Source organism: Gopherus flavomarginatus, chromosome 7 (assembly GCF_025201925.1).
Source record: "Gopherus flavomarginatus isolate rGopFla2 chromosome 7, rGopFla2.mat.asm, whole genome shotgun sequence".
Classification (NCBI taxonomy): domain Eukaryota; kingdom Metazoa; phylum Chordata; order Testudines; family Testudinidae; genus Gopherus; species Gopherus flavomarginatus.
This window is the reverse complement of record NC_066623.1, coordinates 59,678,161-59,699,883: the sequence shown is the minus strand read 5'-3', so window position 1 is coordinate 59,699,883 and position 21,723 is coordinate 59,678,161. Positions and strand designations below refer to the sequence as shown.

Below are 21,723 nucleotides of genomic sequence, written 5' to 3'. Positions count from 1 at the left end.
ATTAGCCTGCTAAACCTGGGGTTACGAGTTCAATCCTTGAGAGGGCTATTTAGGGATTGGGGCAAAAAAAAAAAAAATATCTGTCTGGGGATTGGTCCTGCTTTAAGCAAGGGGATGACCTCCTGAGGTCTCTTCTAACCCCAATAGTCTATGATTAGTTTTCAACATGAATTAACTCCAATGTCAACTAAACTATAAATATTCCTTTCTAAATTCACTATTTCCTGGTCCTCCTTTTTATCTCTTATCTTTAAGCATATATGAGACAGGGAATAGGATCGGAACTGATTTGACTTTTACTCTGCACATTGCCCTTGTTTGCTTTAAAAATATTTCATCTTTAAAAAAAGTCATCATCATGGTCTTATACAATCTTTTTGTTATAACCAGCACATGGTGTGACCTTTAAGCAGACTAATGTAACAAAAACTGAAAAGGGCTGGCTCAGAGGTATAATCATAGGGGAAATCCTTTGTTCCTCCACTGTATTATGCAGACACTTCAGGATTCCACAGGGTGTTAGTGAAGTGAGCTGGCCATTTTTCCAAGGCATCTTACAAGCAATTCTTATCTGACAAAATACGACATTTCAATGATTCTGCTCCTTCCCTGCCCATCACATGCATTTTGAAACCAAAAGAAACCAATCAAGTTTAATTCATATTGCATTATTCACCGAGGACAGTTGATCTCCTCTTAAGTCTTAATTGCATAATAGTTCAAGCATCACATTTTATATAAAGAATTACTGGAAATCCAGAGGCTACCTCATGCTAAAGGTGACTGCATGCAATTTTTATTGCAAATGGTACAAAAACCAGCCTGGTTTTGTGAATGTTCATGTATTGTTTCTTTATAGCTGCAACTAAAAGTGCTTTTTTTTTTTTCACAATTGATACTGTTAGATAGCCATTCCTTCATCAAAACACTACCACCAACTATCCACCTTTGTGAACAAAGCTACACTGGGAAATGAATATTCTGAATGCTAGTCACTAATATGAAATTTGACATACATCTGTTATATTAGAAATGTTCACTAATTCCCTTAACCAGAGAAAAGGAAGCACCTTGCTGTTTTTGTTTTCTTTTCTGTTGTTTTTAAAACACAAAGTAAAAGGAGGAAAAAACAGACCACAGTTTACTGTATCTGATGTATGATCCAGCACCATTAATGAATAATCCACACTGCTTCTGCAACCAGACTGATAAGAAGCTCACCAGACCTACTGCTCCCAGAGGACAGTTTCTCGGTTGCCATTTCAAATGTGACACGCCAGCCTATTATGTCCAACTTTCACTACCACCTATTGTACTAAATACAGCTCTTGTTTATTAATACCAGAGAGCTGAAAAAGGAAACGGATGTAAATGAATCATACCAAAGCAATAACCTGCCCCCTCCCCAATCTCAGACAGAGCTTTGTGCTTGCACCACTTTGCATACTTAAGTCTCAATAGTCAGCAATATCCAAGCCTTACTAAAGTGCATGCCTACAAAATTGGTTTGTCAACCACCTGGATGATTTCTGTCACTAAATTAAAGGTCTAAATTATAGCTTTTCCTTCTTACTGCTGACAAATCCTTATTCCCTGCACCACCACACGCACACTCCCTTGGTCTTTTGAACTTTCATACCTTTCCAACTCCTCAGTGCCTTCTAAGAAACCACACCCTGTTCACCAGCAAACTGTCACAAAGACTACACCCAAGACCCATCCTTCACGAGAAGCCCTGGGTTTAGGTACTGAAATTACTACTTCTGCAGCCTCTTAACCATTTGTCTGGGATATGGTAAGGGAATCAGATTTGCTCCATGTCCTATCACATTCAACATTGAATATTTTTATCACCACAATGGAGTAGACTAAGGAATACTACAAGGTCTTCGTTTATTTTAATTGCAGGAATAAATCCAAGTCCGTTTACAAAGGGGTTTGACGACGTTAACCCAAAATTAATCAACAGTATATTTCAAATGAAAATTAAACCCTTCTCATATGAGAATGACTGCGTAATCAAACCGACATGCCCTCAAGCACTGGTATTCTCACATGGTTTGAGCCCCACTCCTGTCACTTTTCATATATAAAGCAAATATGTAGAAATTAAAAAGATACTATAGAGAAACCCTGTCATATTTGCTTCTTTCTACTTCCAGCCCCATTTTGCTGTAATAAGTTAAAACTAATGGATAGGTAAAATATATACGTATATAAAAAGCTTTGAAGTATTACTACTCACCATCCCCATAGCAAAAATAGAATATTTTCTAAACCCTGTACATGATTTAACCTTCTTATGGGTAGCGATCCTTGTTCACAGAAAGGCAAAAGGAATGAAATTATGTCCTACTGAGATATAGGCTTATGGACTAAGTGGGAAGAACAGCTCATTTCAACAGATGTAAAATAATTTTAGAAGCAGGTTAAGTTTCAAAATCCCTTAGAATAACAAAGATCCTGGGGAAAAATATTTAGAGTGGACTCTGTCCATTCAAGCAGATAATCAGAATGAATAATTTACAGGCACGCTTTCATCTTCACTACCGCTGAGAAGAGTTGCATTCTAAGGAGCTCAGGGAGATGCCGACACATCTGCTAACCAAGTGGAATAATCAGTAGGAGTCCAAGCCACGACAGTCCAGCAACCTGGCTTGCTGAGGGAACAAAGCTGACAGGAGACAACAGGAAAAAAGCAGAGCACTACTTGCCCTACATAAGGCCAGTATTTCATGCCTTTGTCATAGTGTGCTTTTTGCCTCTGGAAAAAAGCAAGGCATGATACCGGACTTTCACCACAAACCACCAGGGGCTGCTTCCTGAGTGCTTCCTCTCACTGCAAAGCCATGGTGCCAATTTCTACTGATTTGTTATACTCATGTACAGGTTTTCCCACCAGAAACTATGCAATCTTACAATGCTGAGAGCTGTGAAAAGCAGAGGAAGGAACAATTTTACAACAGCATCAATTCATCCAGTCTGAACCATTCATTGTAAATATACTACATGCTAATTTCTACTAATAAGGCAAATATGTATGCCAAAGAATCTCCTGGTAATTCAAGCAATTTCCTTTGCATAACATTTAGGATTGGGAGCCAATTACATAACATTTGTCCGCTTTTACTGGCTTATGTCCTGTATGTGAAAATGTGGTTTGAGAATGGTCAAACATGGATACTACTCAGAAGTTGCTTGGATAAAATGAAGGTATATAAACAGTGTTACTTTGATAAAGGGGAAGTCCACAAAGAAAGCTATTAAGAACATGCAGGGAACTGATGCCAGCCTAAAGGAAACTATAGGAACAAAAAGTAACGAAACACATGAAGAAATGGGATCTTTGAACAAGTTTATTTAAACTATGTATATGTTAGCAACTCTTCTGGAAGAGTGTGTGCAGGCCACCTGGTGTAATTCATGCAGAATTCAGGGTACAGAAATGCATAATGCCGGTATTCTGCTGCTTCTACAAAAGGCATGGGTGTTCAAGCTCAGAATGACCTCGCCTCTTCCATCCTCATTGCCTCCATCCAAAATAAGCAGAATGCAATATTCAATATAGGTAGAATCAAGGAATTATAAAGACCTCAGCAAGGATGGGAGAATATTGTGGCAATAACTTTAAATTTACAGGAAGTTGCATGAATTTGCCCCAGAGGTATGTGGTAGTGGTAAGGGGAGGTTTGTTTTTGCATATTTTTGCAATACATTATTCTGGTCACCCATATCCCTGCTTTGTTACTTAAAATCAAATTGTCATAGTGTTCATAGCTTTAAAATGGAAATGCAGATTTACACATGCAAAAGTCAGCTGAGCACAAAGCCAGTTAGCGTCACTATACACTTGAGTAAGGTAGCAGAGTAGAAAATCTCCACTTTGACCTGGGCTCTGCCCATCACTCCTCACATCTCAGGCTTTCCCCACCACCATCTTTTTTTAAACTAGTAAGATTATAAGTTGTTTAAATTCTTTAAGTGCCATTTAGAAGTTAACATTGTTTGTCCATGTCTGAATTGTGCAAAGAGACAGTCCCGGGTACATGACTGTTGAAAACAGTTTATATTAGATTTTTTTTTAATTTTTTATTTGTGCTTAGCCTGCACAGATCTCTGAGACTTTTCATTGCCCCTATTATTTACTGGGAGTGTTCTGGAGGTTCATAGAAGGTTCATAGAATATCAGGGTTGGAAGGGACCTCAGGAGGTCATCTAGTCCAACCCCCTGCTCAAAGCAGGACCAATCCCCAGACAGATTTTTGCCCCAGATCCCTAAATGGCCCCCCGCAAGGACTGAACTCACAACCCTGGGTTTGCAGGCCAATGCTCAAACCACTGAGCTATCCCTCCCAAAGCACTTATCATACCATATAATCCTTTGCCAAATGATACGTATAGCTGCCTGTAGCAGTTTAAGAAAGAGCCTGCTAATACTTCACTGCATTATAACAGAGCAGGAGAAATTTGGAAGTTAAGAGTAAGATTTCCTAGGTTCTAAGGAAGCAAACAGACTCAATCTTCTCCTAGCTCAAGTGATATGACAAAGCCTTGACCAGTAAACTAGCACTCCATAGTAAGTCAAATCAAAGCTAATTAGATGTGTCCACGCAGAGGTCTGCACCAGTTTAACTAAATAAATTAGAAAAATTATTCTGATTAAACCAGTACAATCTGCATTTAGACAAGGCCTTCCGTAGACTGTTCATCCTGGACAATGGTTTGAATAATAGTGAAAAAGAAAATATGTGCAATTCTGGCAAGTGCAGCATCTCTCATATATAGGCACTGTCAGAAAACCAACATCAAACAGCCACTACTGGAAGAAGAAGTTGGTCATAGACTACTGTTACTCTGGCTCTTAAAATCCAGGGTGGTTGCAGTACCATCCATGATAGGAACTGGAAAGGTGTTCTGGACATATTGTGCATGTAAACCACAGTCCATCCCCCTGGTCCAGCAATAGCATCTATGGGCAGGCTGTGTAGAGCTCTTGTAACCAGAGTATAGGCAGAAAACAATGCTTTTGAAGGGTCTATGTGCATCCTCCCTTCCCCCGGTCCCGCTGTCCAGTTCCCTTCGTTTAGCCCTGTGACCTCACTCCTGTTCCTGTTATATCTTTAGTTGTCCCTCGAAATTACTTGGAAACCTGGACGTGTGGATCCTCCCCCTAGGCTGGGGGGGAGGTCCTTTAGCAGTGGGTGGGCTTCCGCCTGCCCACTTCCTGGATCCCAATGGGATGTGCATCCCTTTGAAGAGCTTTTTTGCCCAGCTCCAGAATTTAACCTAACATTTTCAATGTTTGTTAAAATGCCTCACCTCCAACCAAACATGTCAGACTGACATATTAGATCCGGCATTCTCAAACTGAGGGCTGTGAGGTTATTACATGGGGGAGTCACAAAGTGTCAGCCTCCACCCCAAAGCCTGCTTTGCATCCAGCATTTATAATGATGTTAAATATATTTTTTAAAAGTGTTTTTAATTTATAAGGGGGCGGGGGTCACACTCAGAGACTTGCTATTTGACAGGAGTCACCAGTACAAAAGTTTGAGAACCATTGTACTAGATAATGTTAGTAAATAAGTCAGCGCTTAACCTCGAGCACTGCCATGGCAGGAGGGCATAAGGGAAGAGGATAAGAGAACAGAGAGAGATATCTGATCTTAAATCTCCTGTTGCTACTAAAAACATACTCCAAAAGCTGCATTCCCTTGACTGTCACCTGCTTTCCTTCCCTGTTGTCTCAGCAGCTCCTAATCCAGCTGGCCAAAGAAGCAGCAGACATGTATATGAATGCCAGTTCACGAAATAACCCCCCAGCCTGTTTCTCTTCTCCTGTAGTACTCAGCTCAGCCACAAGAGCACATGCAGTCCATGAGACCACAGACACCCACCTCCACATCTCGAGCAGCAAATTGGTGAGAGGGAAGTCAACAGAAGCATGGAAGCAAAATAAAGAATAGCAAGTGAGAGCAACAAGGAGGGGAGGAGAAGATAATGGAAAAGGAATAGATAGAAAAGGGAGAGAGAATTGAGCAAAAGAATGGTCATATGGTGACAACCATGCTGACACTTGGGCAGAGGGGAATATATTCCCACCAATCCACCACAAGGACTACTTTAACAACAACAACAACAAGTGGAACCACTAACTTAAATGGTCACATGCAGGCATTTGCTGTTGCTATTATCTAACTGGAGATAGTTTTACCAAAAGTGAGTTAAAATAGATTGCTAAGAAAATTATTTTATGCCATACAAGATTAGGTTCCGTTTTATTTTTAAAAAACTCTCCTGCTTGGTTTTTTACATTAATAATACCAGGATGTCACTTACTCCTTTTTATTGAAGGACTCTGACAAGCTTTTTAGAGGACATCACAGGAGACTAAAACACAAGTTAAAGCTCTCCCATATCATAACTAGAGGGACAATACAAATATACCATCTGACAATCTACTCTCACACACACTTTCTTTTCCATTAGTGATTTAAATAAATATGTACAATGTGCACAAAGACAGCACATCTAGATACTATGCTAAAAGTGTCAAGAGAAAAAAGTTACAGCTCCCAAAATTTAATTATCACATTAGAGCTAGCTTCCTGTGACATCTTCTCCACACCCCTTACCTTGTTATTTTTTAAATCATATTTTAAACTACTAAGGACAGGGCCAGCGCTTCCATTCAGGTGACCTAGGCAGTCGCCTAGGGCACTAGGATTTGGGGGTGGGTCATTTTGCCACCCTTGGCAGCAATTCAGTGGCGGGGGGTCCTTCAGCGCTCTGGGTCTTCGGCAGCAATTCAGCAGCGGGTCCTTCACTTGCTCCGGGACCCGCCGCCAAAGTGCCCTGAAGACCGGGAGCCGCGGAAGGACCCCCCCCCCGCAGAATTGCCGCCAACGACTGGGAGCGCGGAAGGACCCCCGCCTAGGGCGCCAAAAACCCTGGCGCTGCTCCTGATTAAGGAGCAACAAAAACAAGGAAGTGAGTCTATGCTCTCATTCGGTATCACAACCAATGTATAAAGTCACCTACCATTTGAAGAACAACATAATACCAAGACAGAATGGAGTGAGTGAAGGATGGAGTTTCAGCCTTTACTTGGAAAACCCTTGCTTGTCTCAGTTCATAATTTTTTTTAAAAAAGCAAATTTGTAATAAATTTAAAAGCCAATGAAAGGTGCTGGATTAACAGCCATGCAAACTAAAGCCTTCTTTATGCACAGAAAAGGGACATAGTACAGGCAGCAGCAATGTAAGTTCTCTCACACTGTCTCATCAATATGCCTGAACTATGTCTCAGAAACTAGGTGACATTTCCTGACCAGAAATACAGGCCACTGAACAGCCATCAGACAGCTTGTATGGACATGAAATAGATGTGAGCCACTGACCTAGAGATGGAAGGCAATAATATGTCATAGGTAACCCCAGGAGCCAGCCAGTCCCCACACATTCCACTTACACTGGACTTCCACCAGTGTCAGGAAACCATCTTTAAAAACACAGATTAAAGGTAATGTGCACAGTCAGTATGGACTAAGCAACACTGTTCCAAACTAGCATCAAATCAGTTTTCTAGATTAGAGAGTCTATAAAGTGTTTTTGACCATTTTTAAACAGTTTTGTACACTAGAAAAAAAAATAGGACACAGAGTGGAAATTTCAATGTCTTTGTAAAATCATTTACAGAGTTTCCAGAATAATCCATATATTCCACCTGGTGGTTAGACTGTAGCCACCTGGCTGTGGCTATCCAGTCCTGGGGCCTGGCACTTTACAGAAAAAGTATGTTTGTTTTAACAAAATTAGTAGACCGGGTCAAATAAGTAGTCAGGTGCCAAGGTAAGTCTAAGAATTATATCTGTCTGGGCAGTGTTCCAAAGATACTTCCCTCCAATCAGGAGACTCCAGAGAGGTTTCTATCGGCTTTGATTATTCCTTTAAGAAGTGTAATAAAGACTTGTCCCCACTACACACAGAGATAATTTAGTAATGTTCTTCTTTTAAATATTATTCTCACCCATCGAAGAACAGGTACATTAACATCTTGGAAGTTTAGTTTAACTTGCAGGAATCAAGTGACTAAAATTCCCCATCACTTACACTAAACCCGTAATTAGAAACTCTCCCTATTCACAGCTATTTAGTGTACTACCTGGTAAAGACGAAGGAAATACAAGGAGCTAACGGGCAGGAATGTAGTGGACTTGTGGAGAGAGAAAAAATGAAAAAAATACATTTGACACTTGTATTTTTCATTGTTGCCTTTTCCACAACAGGTGAATAAGTAAATGAGTACTGCGGAATGATAAAAGATACCGGGAGCTCTGATTATAGAGAAAACAGAAAATTCAAAGACCTTCTGCAAAGATTAACTGATTTTTATCTCATACTTAGTCTTCTAGAAGAGAAGAGAAGGGAAAAAATAATTTTAGAATAATGAATAATGCATAGCTGTGATTAAAGTTCCAGTGTACTCTAGGAAATTGACCAACCAGTTGTTAGCAATGCCCCACCTTCTTTCAAGTGGTAATGATAACAGTTTAACTGACAGCATAGATGGGATGGAAATGTTTGACACCATTACAGAAAACATGACCAAGATTAACCAGATGACCATGTTAGCATGTGTTTCCTGGTTTATATATACCTAAAAAGGTAAATAAAGTCACAAACTGTATTAAAATAGAGATTAACATAGAAGTGCCACTATAGTTAACGATACATTCTCACCTTCGATATTGCATTCAGTTTTAGTCACCTAACTGCAAAAAAGGCAAAAAGTTATGAGGAAGGTAACAAAAGAGGAGGCTGGAGTAAGCAATTTAAAGATTAGGATTATTCTGTAGTTCTCTTAGAAAGGAGATGAAAGATAAATGTAATGAGTTTTATCAAGAAAGTTTTATGGGTAAGCACTCGTTTAAAAAAGCCTACTCATATAATGTAACAAGTTTATAGCTAACAGAATTTTTTACATAACACTATCAAGGGAACTTAATGCCAGTGAACAGATACAAATGGCTTAGTAAGAAAAATATTAAAATAATTCTACATTTATAAAAATAAGAATGGCATCCCAGTTGAACACAGGATAAATGTTAAGAGGTTCTCACTTATGCTTCAGGGCATAAACTAACCAATAGTTAGGATAAGGAAATAATTATCCCAAAGTGCAACACTGCAGAAATTAGATGCATTATGGCTATTTTATACATTCCTGTCCAGCACTTCATATAAGCCACTTTTAGGGATCGGAATTGTCATACCATAACAGAGTACTATTCTCAACTCATGAAGGAATCACTTCCACCACTGAATGATTGAGTGTCCATATACACAAAAAGAAAATAGCTGTTACAAGCCTCAGACTATAGAAATATTCTTTTACAGTTCCAATGATCTAATACAAAAGGCTTTAGAGATCTGGAAAAGCAGAATTTTCTGCAGCCAGGATCTTGCTTCCCCTTTCGTCTATTAAGCCTGTCAGTTTCAGCAGATAGGCAAGGGGAAGCTGTGTTTGGTACTCAGCATCCAGTAATACAAGTATGATTCAGGGTCACGGCTTGCTTACCTTCTATAGAAGGGGCCTGGTCCTGAGCTGCATACAGCATCTCCTTGAAAGCCTGCAGCAAACACAAAAAATTCAACCAGTCAGCACAAAAAACCTAAGTCACTCTGATATGCCTGTTTGAAAATGAGTAGCAATTAAAGTCTTTTTAATTCCTCAAGACTGATATATAAAGCTATGGAATGTGAAGTCACTGCAATTATACTTATTCCTGACAACAAAGGAAACACACAAACTATGTGTTTACTGACAGTTTTGTCTAAAACCAGTTGCCTTGCTGTCTAAAAAAGACTACCCTGACAGTATGTGTAAATATACTCTTTTGGAAAAATATTTTCTATTAGGTAGGATAGGATTTTCCTAGAGAGAAACCTGACAATTCCAGAGCTTCGGTGTGACATAACTGGACTCTGTCATTTCAAAGGAAGAAAGAGCCTCGGGGACTGCTTATCGATATTCTGAAGTACTGAAAAATATATACTTTTCTTTGAAAAGTGAAGACACATGACAGAAGAAATCAGCACATTTCCCTTTTAGTCTTCTTTTGAAGTAGAGACTAAAAGAGGAAAACATTAATCCAGATAAGGCTCATTAACCAGAACTCTGGAACCACAGTGTCTCACGCTCCAGAACTCAAGGGATCAAATAGCTCAGGAAATCCAGTACACTAGTTTTCTAGTACAGGAAGCAGTTTCACAAATCAAACTGGCAGAGGTAACACAGTTAAAGATATACTTTGGGCAATCCATTCAACTGCTACATGCACAACCTGGGTTCAAGAGTGGTATTCAATCATCCCAAAAAACTCATGTGTTCCAAGCCCACAGTCAGTGTGTCAGTTGCAATCCTTTTTATATGATGATTTTCAGCTAGTTACTGAAACAATACCAACAATTCAAGAGTGGGTTATATAACCTACACTCCTGGTTACTACACAAGTGCAAATAAGAAAGAAACAAATAGGATGAATCGTGGCCTGTTGCCGAAAGATATAATGGTGAAGCCTAGACTTGTCATGCTGGAGCCAGAAACAGCAAGAAAGAAACAGCCCCACTGCATATGTTAAGGAAAACAATACCCACTATATAGAGTGCATGATGAATGTGTAAGTGGTAGAGATACAGTTGCTGTGCAAAGCATAACTGAATGTTCAGATCTGTGAACATAACATCTAAACCATCACGTTTTAACAAGAGTTGCATTGTCTGGTTCCATTTTAGGATATATGAAGTGTCCAGCCTGTCCTTTTTGGCTGTTATCCTAATCCATCCTGAGAACATGTTCTACAAACTTATTTTCTGCAGCCAACAAGATACTTGAGCCCCAATCCTTGAGACCCACTCCAATTCTCCAAGATCAAGGCACTGCAGAATAATTAGCAAATAGTGCTCAAAGAAAAAAAGCAAACTGAGTAATTAGAAAGAAAATCAGAAGAACTGTGGTAACATGGTGGTCATAATCTTGCAAAGTAAATACAAGGTCTAAAGGACATCTTTATTTCAGGATACCACAAATGGCAAGTTAAACAGACAGTTTTAGCCATCTCCCAACGGTCTGATTCCTGAATCCACACAGAGGTCTTGGCATGGGTCACTTGCATAATTGTGTTTTCCTACTTAAGACATTGTTTACTCATCTTCTCCATGTCAGTCAACCTTCCCCCCTCCACTGTTTTCTTCTTTAAACATTTCCAGTCAATACTTGACATTTCAATCTGCTTCTCCACGTGACTTGCTAGTTAGTTGCATATGACCTGGGTTCCACAGTCTATCAAGTGGCAAAAGTGTTTGGTTTTCCTCCTATTAATCTTTGCCTAGCTATAACTTTTTCCATGTACTAAAACATTCACACAGCCCATGAGAAATATAAAGCACAAGAAAAAAGGCTAGTTGAAATCTCCTTCTATAAGGACGCTGTTTCCCAAATCTACTCAGAAGCATATAAACAGTCAAGGGAAAGGAAATTCTCCACCATTCTGAAACATGATACACTGGTATCACCATAATGGGGGTCGTGTAAGTATTTAAACAGACAATAAACCTCCCTCCTCTGAAAATAATATCTAAAAAATAAGGACCAGCTTTTAAGATGCATGCCAAGTCATAATTTAAAACTTCTCATACTTCAGTCCAAAGCAAACTAATACAGAAAACTCATTAATTCGCAATGAATGGGAGACTCAATGCAGATTATGAGTAATGAAACAAATATAAACAAAATAAACCTTGCAACAGCAATATTAAGTCTTCTCTGATAATCCAGGTTGGAGAGTAGGGGTGTCAGCATTACAGATTAACAAAAGGAGCCCGTACTGTATTTTTTCATCTTAGGCCTTGTCTACACAAGAGACTTGTACCAGTAAAATCCAAACAGTTTAGAAGTTCGTGAAGTTAAACCAATGCAAGCCCATTTTGTGTACATTCAAATCTGAGTGCCTTATTACGATTTAGCTTGAGATGATTCCTTACCAATTCAAGCTCACGCAATAAATGACACAAACCCTCTGAAATTTAGACATCTCTACTTTTCTTCTTCTTAAGCATATCAAATTGAGATTCCAGGCTGGCCAGATCCGCCAGGATAAGAATTTAAACTAAGTTGGATAGGAAAGAATGGTGATTACCAAAAACTACTAACTTCTAAAAAAGGTATTCTTTTTACAGTCACTTTAAGGTGAAATCTTATTCACTTTATTCAGTTGCAGTGCTACTCTGCATGGCTCTGCCTACAGTGGTGGTTCTCAAACTACTGTACTGGTGACCCCTTACACACAGCAAGCCTCTGAGTGTGACCCCCCTCCCATTATAAATTAAAAATACTTGTTTATATATTTAACATCATTATAAATGCTGGAGGCAAAGCTGGGTTTGGAGTGGAGGCTGACTGCTCGCAACCCCCCATGTAATAACTGCGTGACTCCCTGAGGGATGCCGACCCCCAGTTTGAGAACCCCTGGTCTACAGGGTACTGTTTCACATAAATCAGTGGTTCTCAACCTATTTACCATTATGGACCACATATGCAGCTCTCTGTGTGTTCTGTGAGCCACAGCTACACAATATATTTACTACCTGTATGGCCCTGAGGATGTCACATGGTCCGCAGCTGTGTGCTGACTGGACCACGAGTGGCCCGCAGGCTGAGAACTACTGACAGATCAAAAGTAACCCTGGAGGGGAAGCAACTCATGTCACTCAAACTTGTTGATTAAACCATAGTGTTGGACTTCAAGTGGATTTGTTAGAAATAGAATAAAGGGAGTCATGTCTAGCATAGTACTAGAAGGATTGTGTCCATGATGCAAAGCTTTACAAGGGAAGATGTGAAGTGGGAAAAAATAAAATGCTTCTCGGGTCTATAAGAGGAACCAAAAATGAAGGGTGCTTATATTCTTATTTGTTCAAGGAAGTCTAAATACCTTTCTTGAGCTAGTTCGGATCCCATCTGGGCTCAACTAGCTTTCACACTGCTAAGTAGGAGGGGGATTTTTGGAAGTGAAAGGTTAAATTGATTTAGTATTAATAATTTAGCCCAAAATTCTTGGACAAGTTCCTCCTGTTACAAAACTCAAAAGAGAATGAGGCTGGAAAATGCAGAATTTCTTTAAAATCTGTGAGATAAGGTTGTGTTCTAAAGGAATTTTAAAATCAGTAATGTACGTATTTTTTATATCCATAGTTTCAAGATTAACCTCTAGAATATATGCAGAGCTAGTGAAAGATTCTAGATCAGGGATCAGCAACCTTTCAGAAATGGTGTGCCAAGTCTTCATTTATTCACTCTAATTCAACATTTCACGTGCCAGTAATACATTTTAATGCTTCTAGAAGGTCTCTTCCTAAGAGTCTATAATATATTACTAAACTATTGTTATATGTAAAGTAAATAAGGTTTTTAAAATATTTAAGAAGCTTCATTTAAAATTAAATTAAAATACAATTCCCCTGGACCGGTGGCCAGGACCCGGGCAGTGTGAATGCCACTGAAAATCAACTTGCATGCCACCTTTGTCATGCATGCCATAAATTGCCTACCGCTGTTCTAGATGATCAGCCTTGAAAACTGGAGGGTACTAGCTGTCAGTAGATACCTGAACTGAACTGAAATATGTAAAATCAGGAAGCTGCCTAGCAGCAGACTCAGTCACTGTTCACCTGTCCTATATAATTAAACAGATGATCTAGAAGCGAAAGGCTCAATGCCCCTTTACCAATCACCTGAGCCACCCCATGCAAAGATTACAACCAACAACAGGATTTATTTTAATCAATTGAGGGGTGGTTTTTTAAACTTATCCTTGTTACGTCTAACACCTAAAATTATTAGAACAAAGATTTTTTTTCTACTTTGTGTTACTAACAGTAATTTGTATCTGCAGTCAGCTTACCCCATTTTTATCGCACACAAAGAGGAAAGAAAATCCTTTATAAAATAGGAAAAATATGGCTACAAAGCCAAAACTGACAAGTACTCAGACTTCAAAAAAAGCAGACTTTAACAAACTCAGAACTGGTAAGTGAGATTCCATTGGAAGAAATCTAAGGGGAAAAGGAATTCAGGAAAGCTGGCAATTTTTCTAAGAAACAATATTGAAGGTACAACAGCAAATTATCCATTGTGAAGAAAAGATAAGATGATTAGTAAGAGGCCAATATGGTTTCACCAGGAGCTCTTGAATTACCTGAAAATCAATAAGGAATTCTATAAAAAGCAGAGACATGGACAAACTGCATAGAAGGAGTACAGAAGAATATCACAGGCATGTAGGGACAAAATCAGAAAGGCTAAGGGGCAAACTGAATTTCTAAATCAACAACAATAAGAAGAGGTTCTATAAATACATACATCAGGAGCAAGAGAAAGACAAAGCAAAGTATAGGTCCATGACTTAGTGAGGAAGGAGCACTAACAACATATCAAGAAGGCTAAGATGCTTAATGCCTATTTTGTGTTCATTACAAAGGTTAACTGTGAGCAGATAATTAACACAATTAATATTAACAAGAGGGAAGGAACACAAGCCAATATAGGAAAAAAACAGGCTAAAGAATATTTCGATAAGTTAGGTGTATCCAAGTCAACAGGGTGGGCCTGATGAAATTCATCCAAGGGTACTTAAGCTGAAGCAATCTCAGAACTATTAGCAATTACATTTAAGAATACATGGAGGGCTGGTGAGGTCCCAGAGGACTAGAAAAAGGCAAACAAGGTACCTATCTTTAAAAAGGGGAACAAAGAAAACCCAGAGAATTATAGATCAGCCAGCCTAACTTCAATATCTGGAAAGATACTGGAACAATTGATTAAATAATAAATCTGTAAGCACCTAGAGGATAATAGGGTAATAAGTAATAGCCAGCATGGATTTGTCATGAACAAATTATGCCAAACCAATCTAATTTCCTTCTTTGAGAGTGTTACTGGCCTAGTGAATAAGGGGGAAACAGTATATACGATACATCTTGATTTTAGTAAGGCTTTTTACAGTCCCACTTGACAGTCTCATAAGCAAACTAGGGAAATGATGTTTACATAAAATTAATAGGTGACTGCATAACCAGTTGAAAGACCATACTCAAAGAATAGCTATCAATGGTTCACTGTCAAACTGGGAGGATGTGTCCAACGGGGTACCCCAGGGGTCTGTCCTGGTCCAGAACTATTCAATACTTTCATAAATTACTTAGACAATGGAGTGGAAAGCATGTTTATAACATTTGCAGATTACATTAAATTGGGCAGGGCTGCTACTAGTCAGAAGCACAGGATTAAAACTGAAAATGATTCTGACAAATTGGAGAACTGGCCTGAAATCAACATGATGAAATTCAATAAAGACAAATGCAAAGTACTACACTTCGGAAGCAAAAAAAATATCAAATGCACAACTACAAAATGGAGAAGAAGTAGTTATACAATAGCACAGCTGAAAAAAAATCTGGGAGTTATAGATGCTCACAAACTGAATATGCGTCATTAATGTAATGTGTGACAAAGAGCCCTGTGGCATCTTATAGACTAACAGACGTATTAGAGCATAAGCTTTCGTGGGTGAATACCCACTTCGTCAGATGCAATGTGGTTGCAGAAAAGGCTAATTCATTCTGGGGTCCCATGAGTGTTATGTGTAAGACACAGGAGGTTACTGTCCCACTCTACTTGAAATTGTTGAGACCCCAACTAGAGTACTGTGTCTAGTTCTAGGAGCCACAGTTTAGTAAAGATGTGGACAAATTGGAAAGAGTTCATAGGAGAGCAACAAAAATTATAAAAGGTGTAGAAAACCTCACCTACAAGGAAAGACCAAAAAAAATGGGCATGTTTAGTCTTGAGAAAAGACAACTGGGAGGGGGAAACAATAGTCTTCAAATATGTTACACTGGTATGTTACATGTGTTATATCAGCTGTTATAAAGAGGACAGTTATCAACTGTTTTCCATGTCCAATAAAGGTAGGAGAAGTAATTGGCTTAATCTACAGCAAGGGAGATTTAGGTTAGACATTAGGAAAAAAATTTCTACCTGTAAGGGTATTTAAGCACTGGAATAGACTTCCAAGGGAGGCTGTGGAATCTTATCATTGGAGGTTTTTAAGAACAGGTTAGAAAAGCACCAGTCAGTGACAGTCTACATTTACTTGGTCCTGCCTCAGCGCAGGGGGCTGGAGTAGGTCTCTTGAGCAACCTTCTAGCCCTAAATTGCTATGATTCTATGAAACCTCATTCAGGATACGTCTTCGTTTTCTGTCTCCAGTACCTCTTCTAGAAAATATCTATCAGAGGCAAGATGCAACATTAATCTGATATTTTTAGAAAACAAATATCCACTTGAAATATTTAGCCACCACTTGGTTACATAATTTTCTAAATTACCCAGTGAACTGGCAACTTTGTTTTCATCAAACTAACCTTAAGCCATTTTTAGTAAGATGACTGTTAACTTGTATTCAAATGCAAGGACTAATTCCTTTGGAACCAGGGAATGAAGAGAAGAAGTAGGATTGGTCAAAACAGCAGACATTAATATTACTCTGCTACTCCAGTTCAAGTTGTTTCAGCTTCTAGGAGCTGAACTAAGACAAATACATGATTTTAGAGCTCTTTTCCTTTCAACAATTCTCTTATCAATTTATTTCTACTGTGAATATTAAGATGTGAAGTCCCCCAGAAAAAAAAAAAAGCTCAAGTAGCAGGGAATAGATTTTTTTTTTTTAATCAGTCATTACCAGTTCAGAAGAAGTTGTTGCTGGTCATGGGTTTCTTAAAGCTCTCAAGTGTCTATCACATATTTCAATTTGTGGAGGAATCAGACATATCATGAGCAGCAAAAACTGTTACTGAAGTCTCTAAAAACAATTTTATCCATGTATGCACCTGAAAAAAAAGGACTTGACCTCCATCAGGTCAAAATGGAACCTTCCAACAAATCCCATGAACCAGATTTCAAACTAAGTAATCAACAAGACCTTTTGAAAGTTGCGATAGTTAATACAAAACTGTTTTGAAAACAATGAAATACTAGAAGATGATGGTAAAAGAAAGAGCGTCCCTAAACTTGGAATGAATGAAAATGCAAAATTTGTTCTGAGACAAAAAAATACAAGTTCCAACAACAAATATCACGGAAGGTACTAACAAATGAGAATGTAAAATAGGCTACAGTATCACTAAGTGCGAAAACAAGTATCTGAATGAGGAAAGATATCATTCTATGATATTAACATTTATTCACTCTCTTGAGTCTTACCAAAAATTGAGGAAGATACACATAAGTGTAGCTTCACTAACTTGTCTACTAGTCTTACCTGAAATATATATGAAGAACAAAAGTAGATTTTCCAGTAGTGTCAGTATTGGCACAGAAGCATTAGAAATTTATTCCTGCAAAGCTTTGGGTAACAAAGGATGTTAGCGTTCAGAAGACTTCATCCGAATACTGCCATGAATATCTGTGCAGAAATTCAACTGATAGATGTATTTGTACACACAAAATCCACTGGAATAATTTAGTCCATTTTTTTGTTTGTTTCTTTTGCACATATTATGCTGGATAATAATTTTATGGGATTCTTACTACTTGGTTAAAATAGATTTCAAGAAATCACAAGGACTTATATATAGTGCAAAGCATTATTTCAGATGTTCTCAAACCTTTAAGGTTTAACAAATTTTAAATACTGAACCCTTCTGTATTGCCTTTCCCATTTGTTCTTTTAAATAAAAACATTCCACCCCAATTTTGGATTAGTCAAGGGATAATTTTATTGCTATCTTCTGAAATTTTTTATTCTCTCACCATAAACTGATGTAATAAAATCTGAAAAAAAAAAAGCTATTTTCTGCAAATAATCCATGATTGATAAAGCAGAATTTTGTATGGATTGTGTCCATGAAGATTAAGAGTCTGCAATTTAAGTGGATTAATCCTAAAATCAAGTATGAATCAGACAAATGCAAAGCAAATTTCCCCAGAAGGCCTCACTAACCTTAAAAAATTAAGTAACTGTTACTATAAAAACTATAACGTTCTCAGCCGTTCAGGTAGATTTTTATAGTCACCACAGCTGTCCCTTCAGTTCTGATCTTTAGGAGCCATACTTCACTGAGAGGCAACTGTGAGCCAAAGAGATCATATATTCCAAGCCTCCACAGTGAAGAACTGACAGTGGTGCTGAAAATCATTTGCTCACAAGAAGCTGTAAAAACACTACCAAATTTAATAAGAACCATAATCTGGGCTCTTGCCGGGGTCCCAGAACTGAAAGAACATAAAACGATAGAGCATTATACATAACTCTATACTACAATTCCACAGCCTCTGTATTTCTAATTTATGTAAAGTTACCATAAAAAGAAAATACTATAAAGGAGGAGTAATTCTCAGCCTCTCGCATACCATCAATCACGTATTTTATATTATCACAGGTTTCTCCTAATAATTCCCACTAAATGTTTTTAAATAACTTATTTATTCCTCAGGCTCCTAAACCAGCTCATCTGCTATCAGAGAAGTTATATGCAAAAATCCAATGTTAATCTTAATGTTACAGCTATTACTTCAAATTGCTTTTGCTCAAGCTCTGTGGACGACATGAGCTCCAGTTTCATTCTTAAAATCTACCTAGGTGTATAAACATATTGACTTTGCACTGTGTTCCTGATGAGCATATAAACAGAAACCGCTGGATGCTAGATAATGTTACTGAACACAAAAATAATCTCTCAGATTCAAGTGTTTATATGGCAAATTATCATTATTTAATACAATCCTTAGTGCTCATTGGGTATTTTTTGGGTTACTGTCCTTCACTCAAATATATGCAACCAAAATATATACAGCAATGTTTATTTTTTAAAGTATTGATGCCATATAAAGGCTTATTTATTTAAATAGCCACACCAGTTATTTGTTTCTTCCGAGCCTCAAAAAGCAAAAAAAATTACAGTCCATGTTCCAGAATTATGGACAAAAGCTACACCAGCAAAAACATTTTAATTATTTTGTATAACTGTAACATTTTACTTTATAAATTTGGAAACAGACGTCTTTCAGAGCATGCTTCTAGGCTATCTTCATGTCAAGTTTCAATCCAGTGAGAGAGCCCCTGGATAGACATTTATCTCACTGATCAGGGCTGGGGTGAACAGGGACGGGAGTGATGGAAAGAGAGATGACCTGAGAGGTGCTAAAAAGAGATTCGGGCTGATCACGGGCAGGGTGACTGATAGAGGAGTCCGATCAGGAAACACTTCCAGCAGGGCACAGGGGATGATGGGATGAAATGAGAGCCCGATGGGATGAAATGAGAGCCCTCTGGGCTGGGAGAGCCCCAGAAGCAAAGGGCGTGACGTGGGATGCTAGCGGAGAGCCGCGCAAAGGGAGGACATGCTGGATTTGGGATTCCTTTTGAGAAAGCCCTGGCAGAAGGGCACAGGGTGACAGACACGCCTCGGAAGCCTAGGGGATAAGGAAGCGAGGCGATAGGGGGCTGCTCCGATGAAAGCTCCCAGGAGGGGTGAGGCTGGGGGATAAGGAGCCGCTGCTGATCGGAGAGAACCCGGGGCTGTCACCTCCCCGGTGACCGGGACCCTCCCTCAGGTACACCCGCGGCCGGGGATCACACAGCAGGCAGGCGGCCGAGCCGCTGCTGGGGGCCACGCCGGTAAGCCCAGCCCCGAAGGAGCCGAGCTCCTTCTCACAGCTCGCTCCGCAGCGAGGCCCTGGCTCCCGCCGCGGGGCGCCCCGAGACCCCCTCCTGCGGCAGCGCTGTCCCCGGCGCCCGGCCCACGTACCTCATACTGGATGTACTGCTTCCGCCACTCGGGCGTGATGTGCGCGGAGAGGTGCTCGGCGAACTTCATCCTGCCGCCCCTACCCGGCCGCTGCCGCGCTCACTCGGCTGCCCCGGAGCCGGCTCCGCGGGACCCTGCGGTGGCTGGTGCTAGCGGGCCGGTGCTGCTGCCCCCGCCGCCGCACATGGGCCCCGCTCCTCGTTCCCGCCGCCCGCACTGCGTCCCCTCCCTCCCGCCTGGCTCAGGTCTCCTCAGCGCTCCCCTGCCGCCCACTGCGGCCCCGCCGCAGCCGCCGCCATCTTTCTCTCTTCGTTCACCCTGCCCCCCCTCCCGCTAGTAGGACGTCATCACCATGGTAACCGCCACCCACCTCCTCTGCCTCAGCCCGGAGACCGCCGGGGGCGGGGCCTAGAGCCAGGGGGCGCGGCAAGAGTAACAGAGAGCCCCGCCCCCTCCTTACAAACTTGGCTTGAAAGCAGGGAGGGTTGTGGGGGTGGGGCCTTTCTCCCTTCGCTCCGCCCATTCCGCAGAAGCACTGCTGCTGCCGCGTAATACAGCAAGGGGGTGCTGTGGACGCCGGGGCCGTCCAGTCAGGGACACTAGCGTCAGGCAGGTGCTAGAAGGCAGAGATGATGCTGCGGACCAGTTGTGGCAGCTCCTCCAAGAGTGCACTGGGTGGCACAGCACTGCACAGCACACAAGGGTAGTGAGATGCTTCAGCTGAGAAAGGGAATTGCACTGTTTTGGACAGCGTGGGCTAGTAGCTAGCACCAGACTGGGTTACATGTAAGAAGGAGTGCCTGGGTTGGCCAGTGTGAGTGAGCTGGGGATAGTGGACTGAATATGAGGCAAACAAAGGTCACCCTGTTAGCCAGTGTGGAGGGCAGGAATGGGCCAGCATCATAGTGTGGATGGCTACCTATGCCATAGTGTCTGTGCATGGAGAAGGTGGGAACCCCCTACCAATATATTATGCCTAGGACTATATTGAACAATGTGCTAGACAAGAATGGACTTTTGGGACACACAGTATCAAGTGAAAAATACAAATTCCTCACTCCCTCAGTTATGCAAAATCCCAACCTTTTGAAGCTATGTCCTGAAGAGGGCTGATTACCTGTTCCCACAGTCTCAATATCCAATGCCCAAGCTGTATAAAGGAAAGACTAACCTATGCAGAGTTTGTTAGTTCTGAGCTACACTGTTCTGAACTTGTAACCACAGAAAAACCCTTTGGTGGGGTTTGAAGAAGTGACTTCTATCAGAACCCTTGCTGGAGTTGAGAGCTAATCTCTGGTAAGCTTATTGGCATGACTGTACATTCTTTTATTGTTTTTAATATGTTTTCTCTGTAATGCTTTCACCTTAAAAATAAATGTGCTTGCTTATAAGGAGTTGTGTGGTAACTTGTGACTGTTGGCAATTACAGCTGTTCATAGCTGTCCATGAGAGAGAGTGCAGACCCTGACTTGTTTAACCAGTCTGGCTTGCTGGGAATATCACAGTGTAGGAAGGAAACTGTGCAGTCGGGGGGGAGGGGGGGACCCTGGTCAGAAAAGAGAGATGCAGGTCTCTGACCAAAAAAGATGGCAACTGAGGAGCCTAGAATGGGTGCCCTCAAGAGACCACAAAAGGGGAATACAGGTGCTGTTGCCCTGAACCGTGACAAAAAGGACAAATCAAACCTCCTGCATCTACGTGCTGTTTTTTTACCTGAAGAATGATATTAACTTTTTACAATCATTTATAAAAACAAAGATTTCCTCCTAGTAAGTTTACATGCACAGCAATTAATGAGCGCTTTTTGTCATCAAGAGAAGAAAGCAGTATAAGTCTCTGCTAGTTAACTGAACA

At 40.3% G+C, this 21,723-nt stretch overlaps 1 protein-coding gene across 1 annotated transcript in view; it reads right to left on the bottom strand.

Annotated features, from left to right (window-relative positions):
• XPR1 (xenotropic and polytropic retrovirus receptor 1) overlaps positions 1-20,049 on the bottom strand; it is a 250,935-nt gene extending 230,886 nt beyond the window's left edge. The window contains exons 1-2 of the mRNA XM_050963190.1: positions 19,870-20,049; positions 9,581-9,632 (exon numbers count right to left, since the gene is read on the bottom strand). Of these exons, the coding sequence (XP_050819147.1) occupies positions 9,581-9,632; positions 19,870-19,938 (121 nt within the window). The 5' untranslated portion in view covers positions 19,939-20,049. The remainder of the gene's footprint in view (positions 1-9,580; positions 9,633-19,869) is intronic.
• Positions 20,050-21,723: the final 1,674 nt, after the last annotated feature.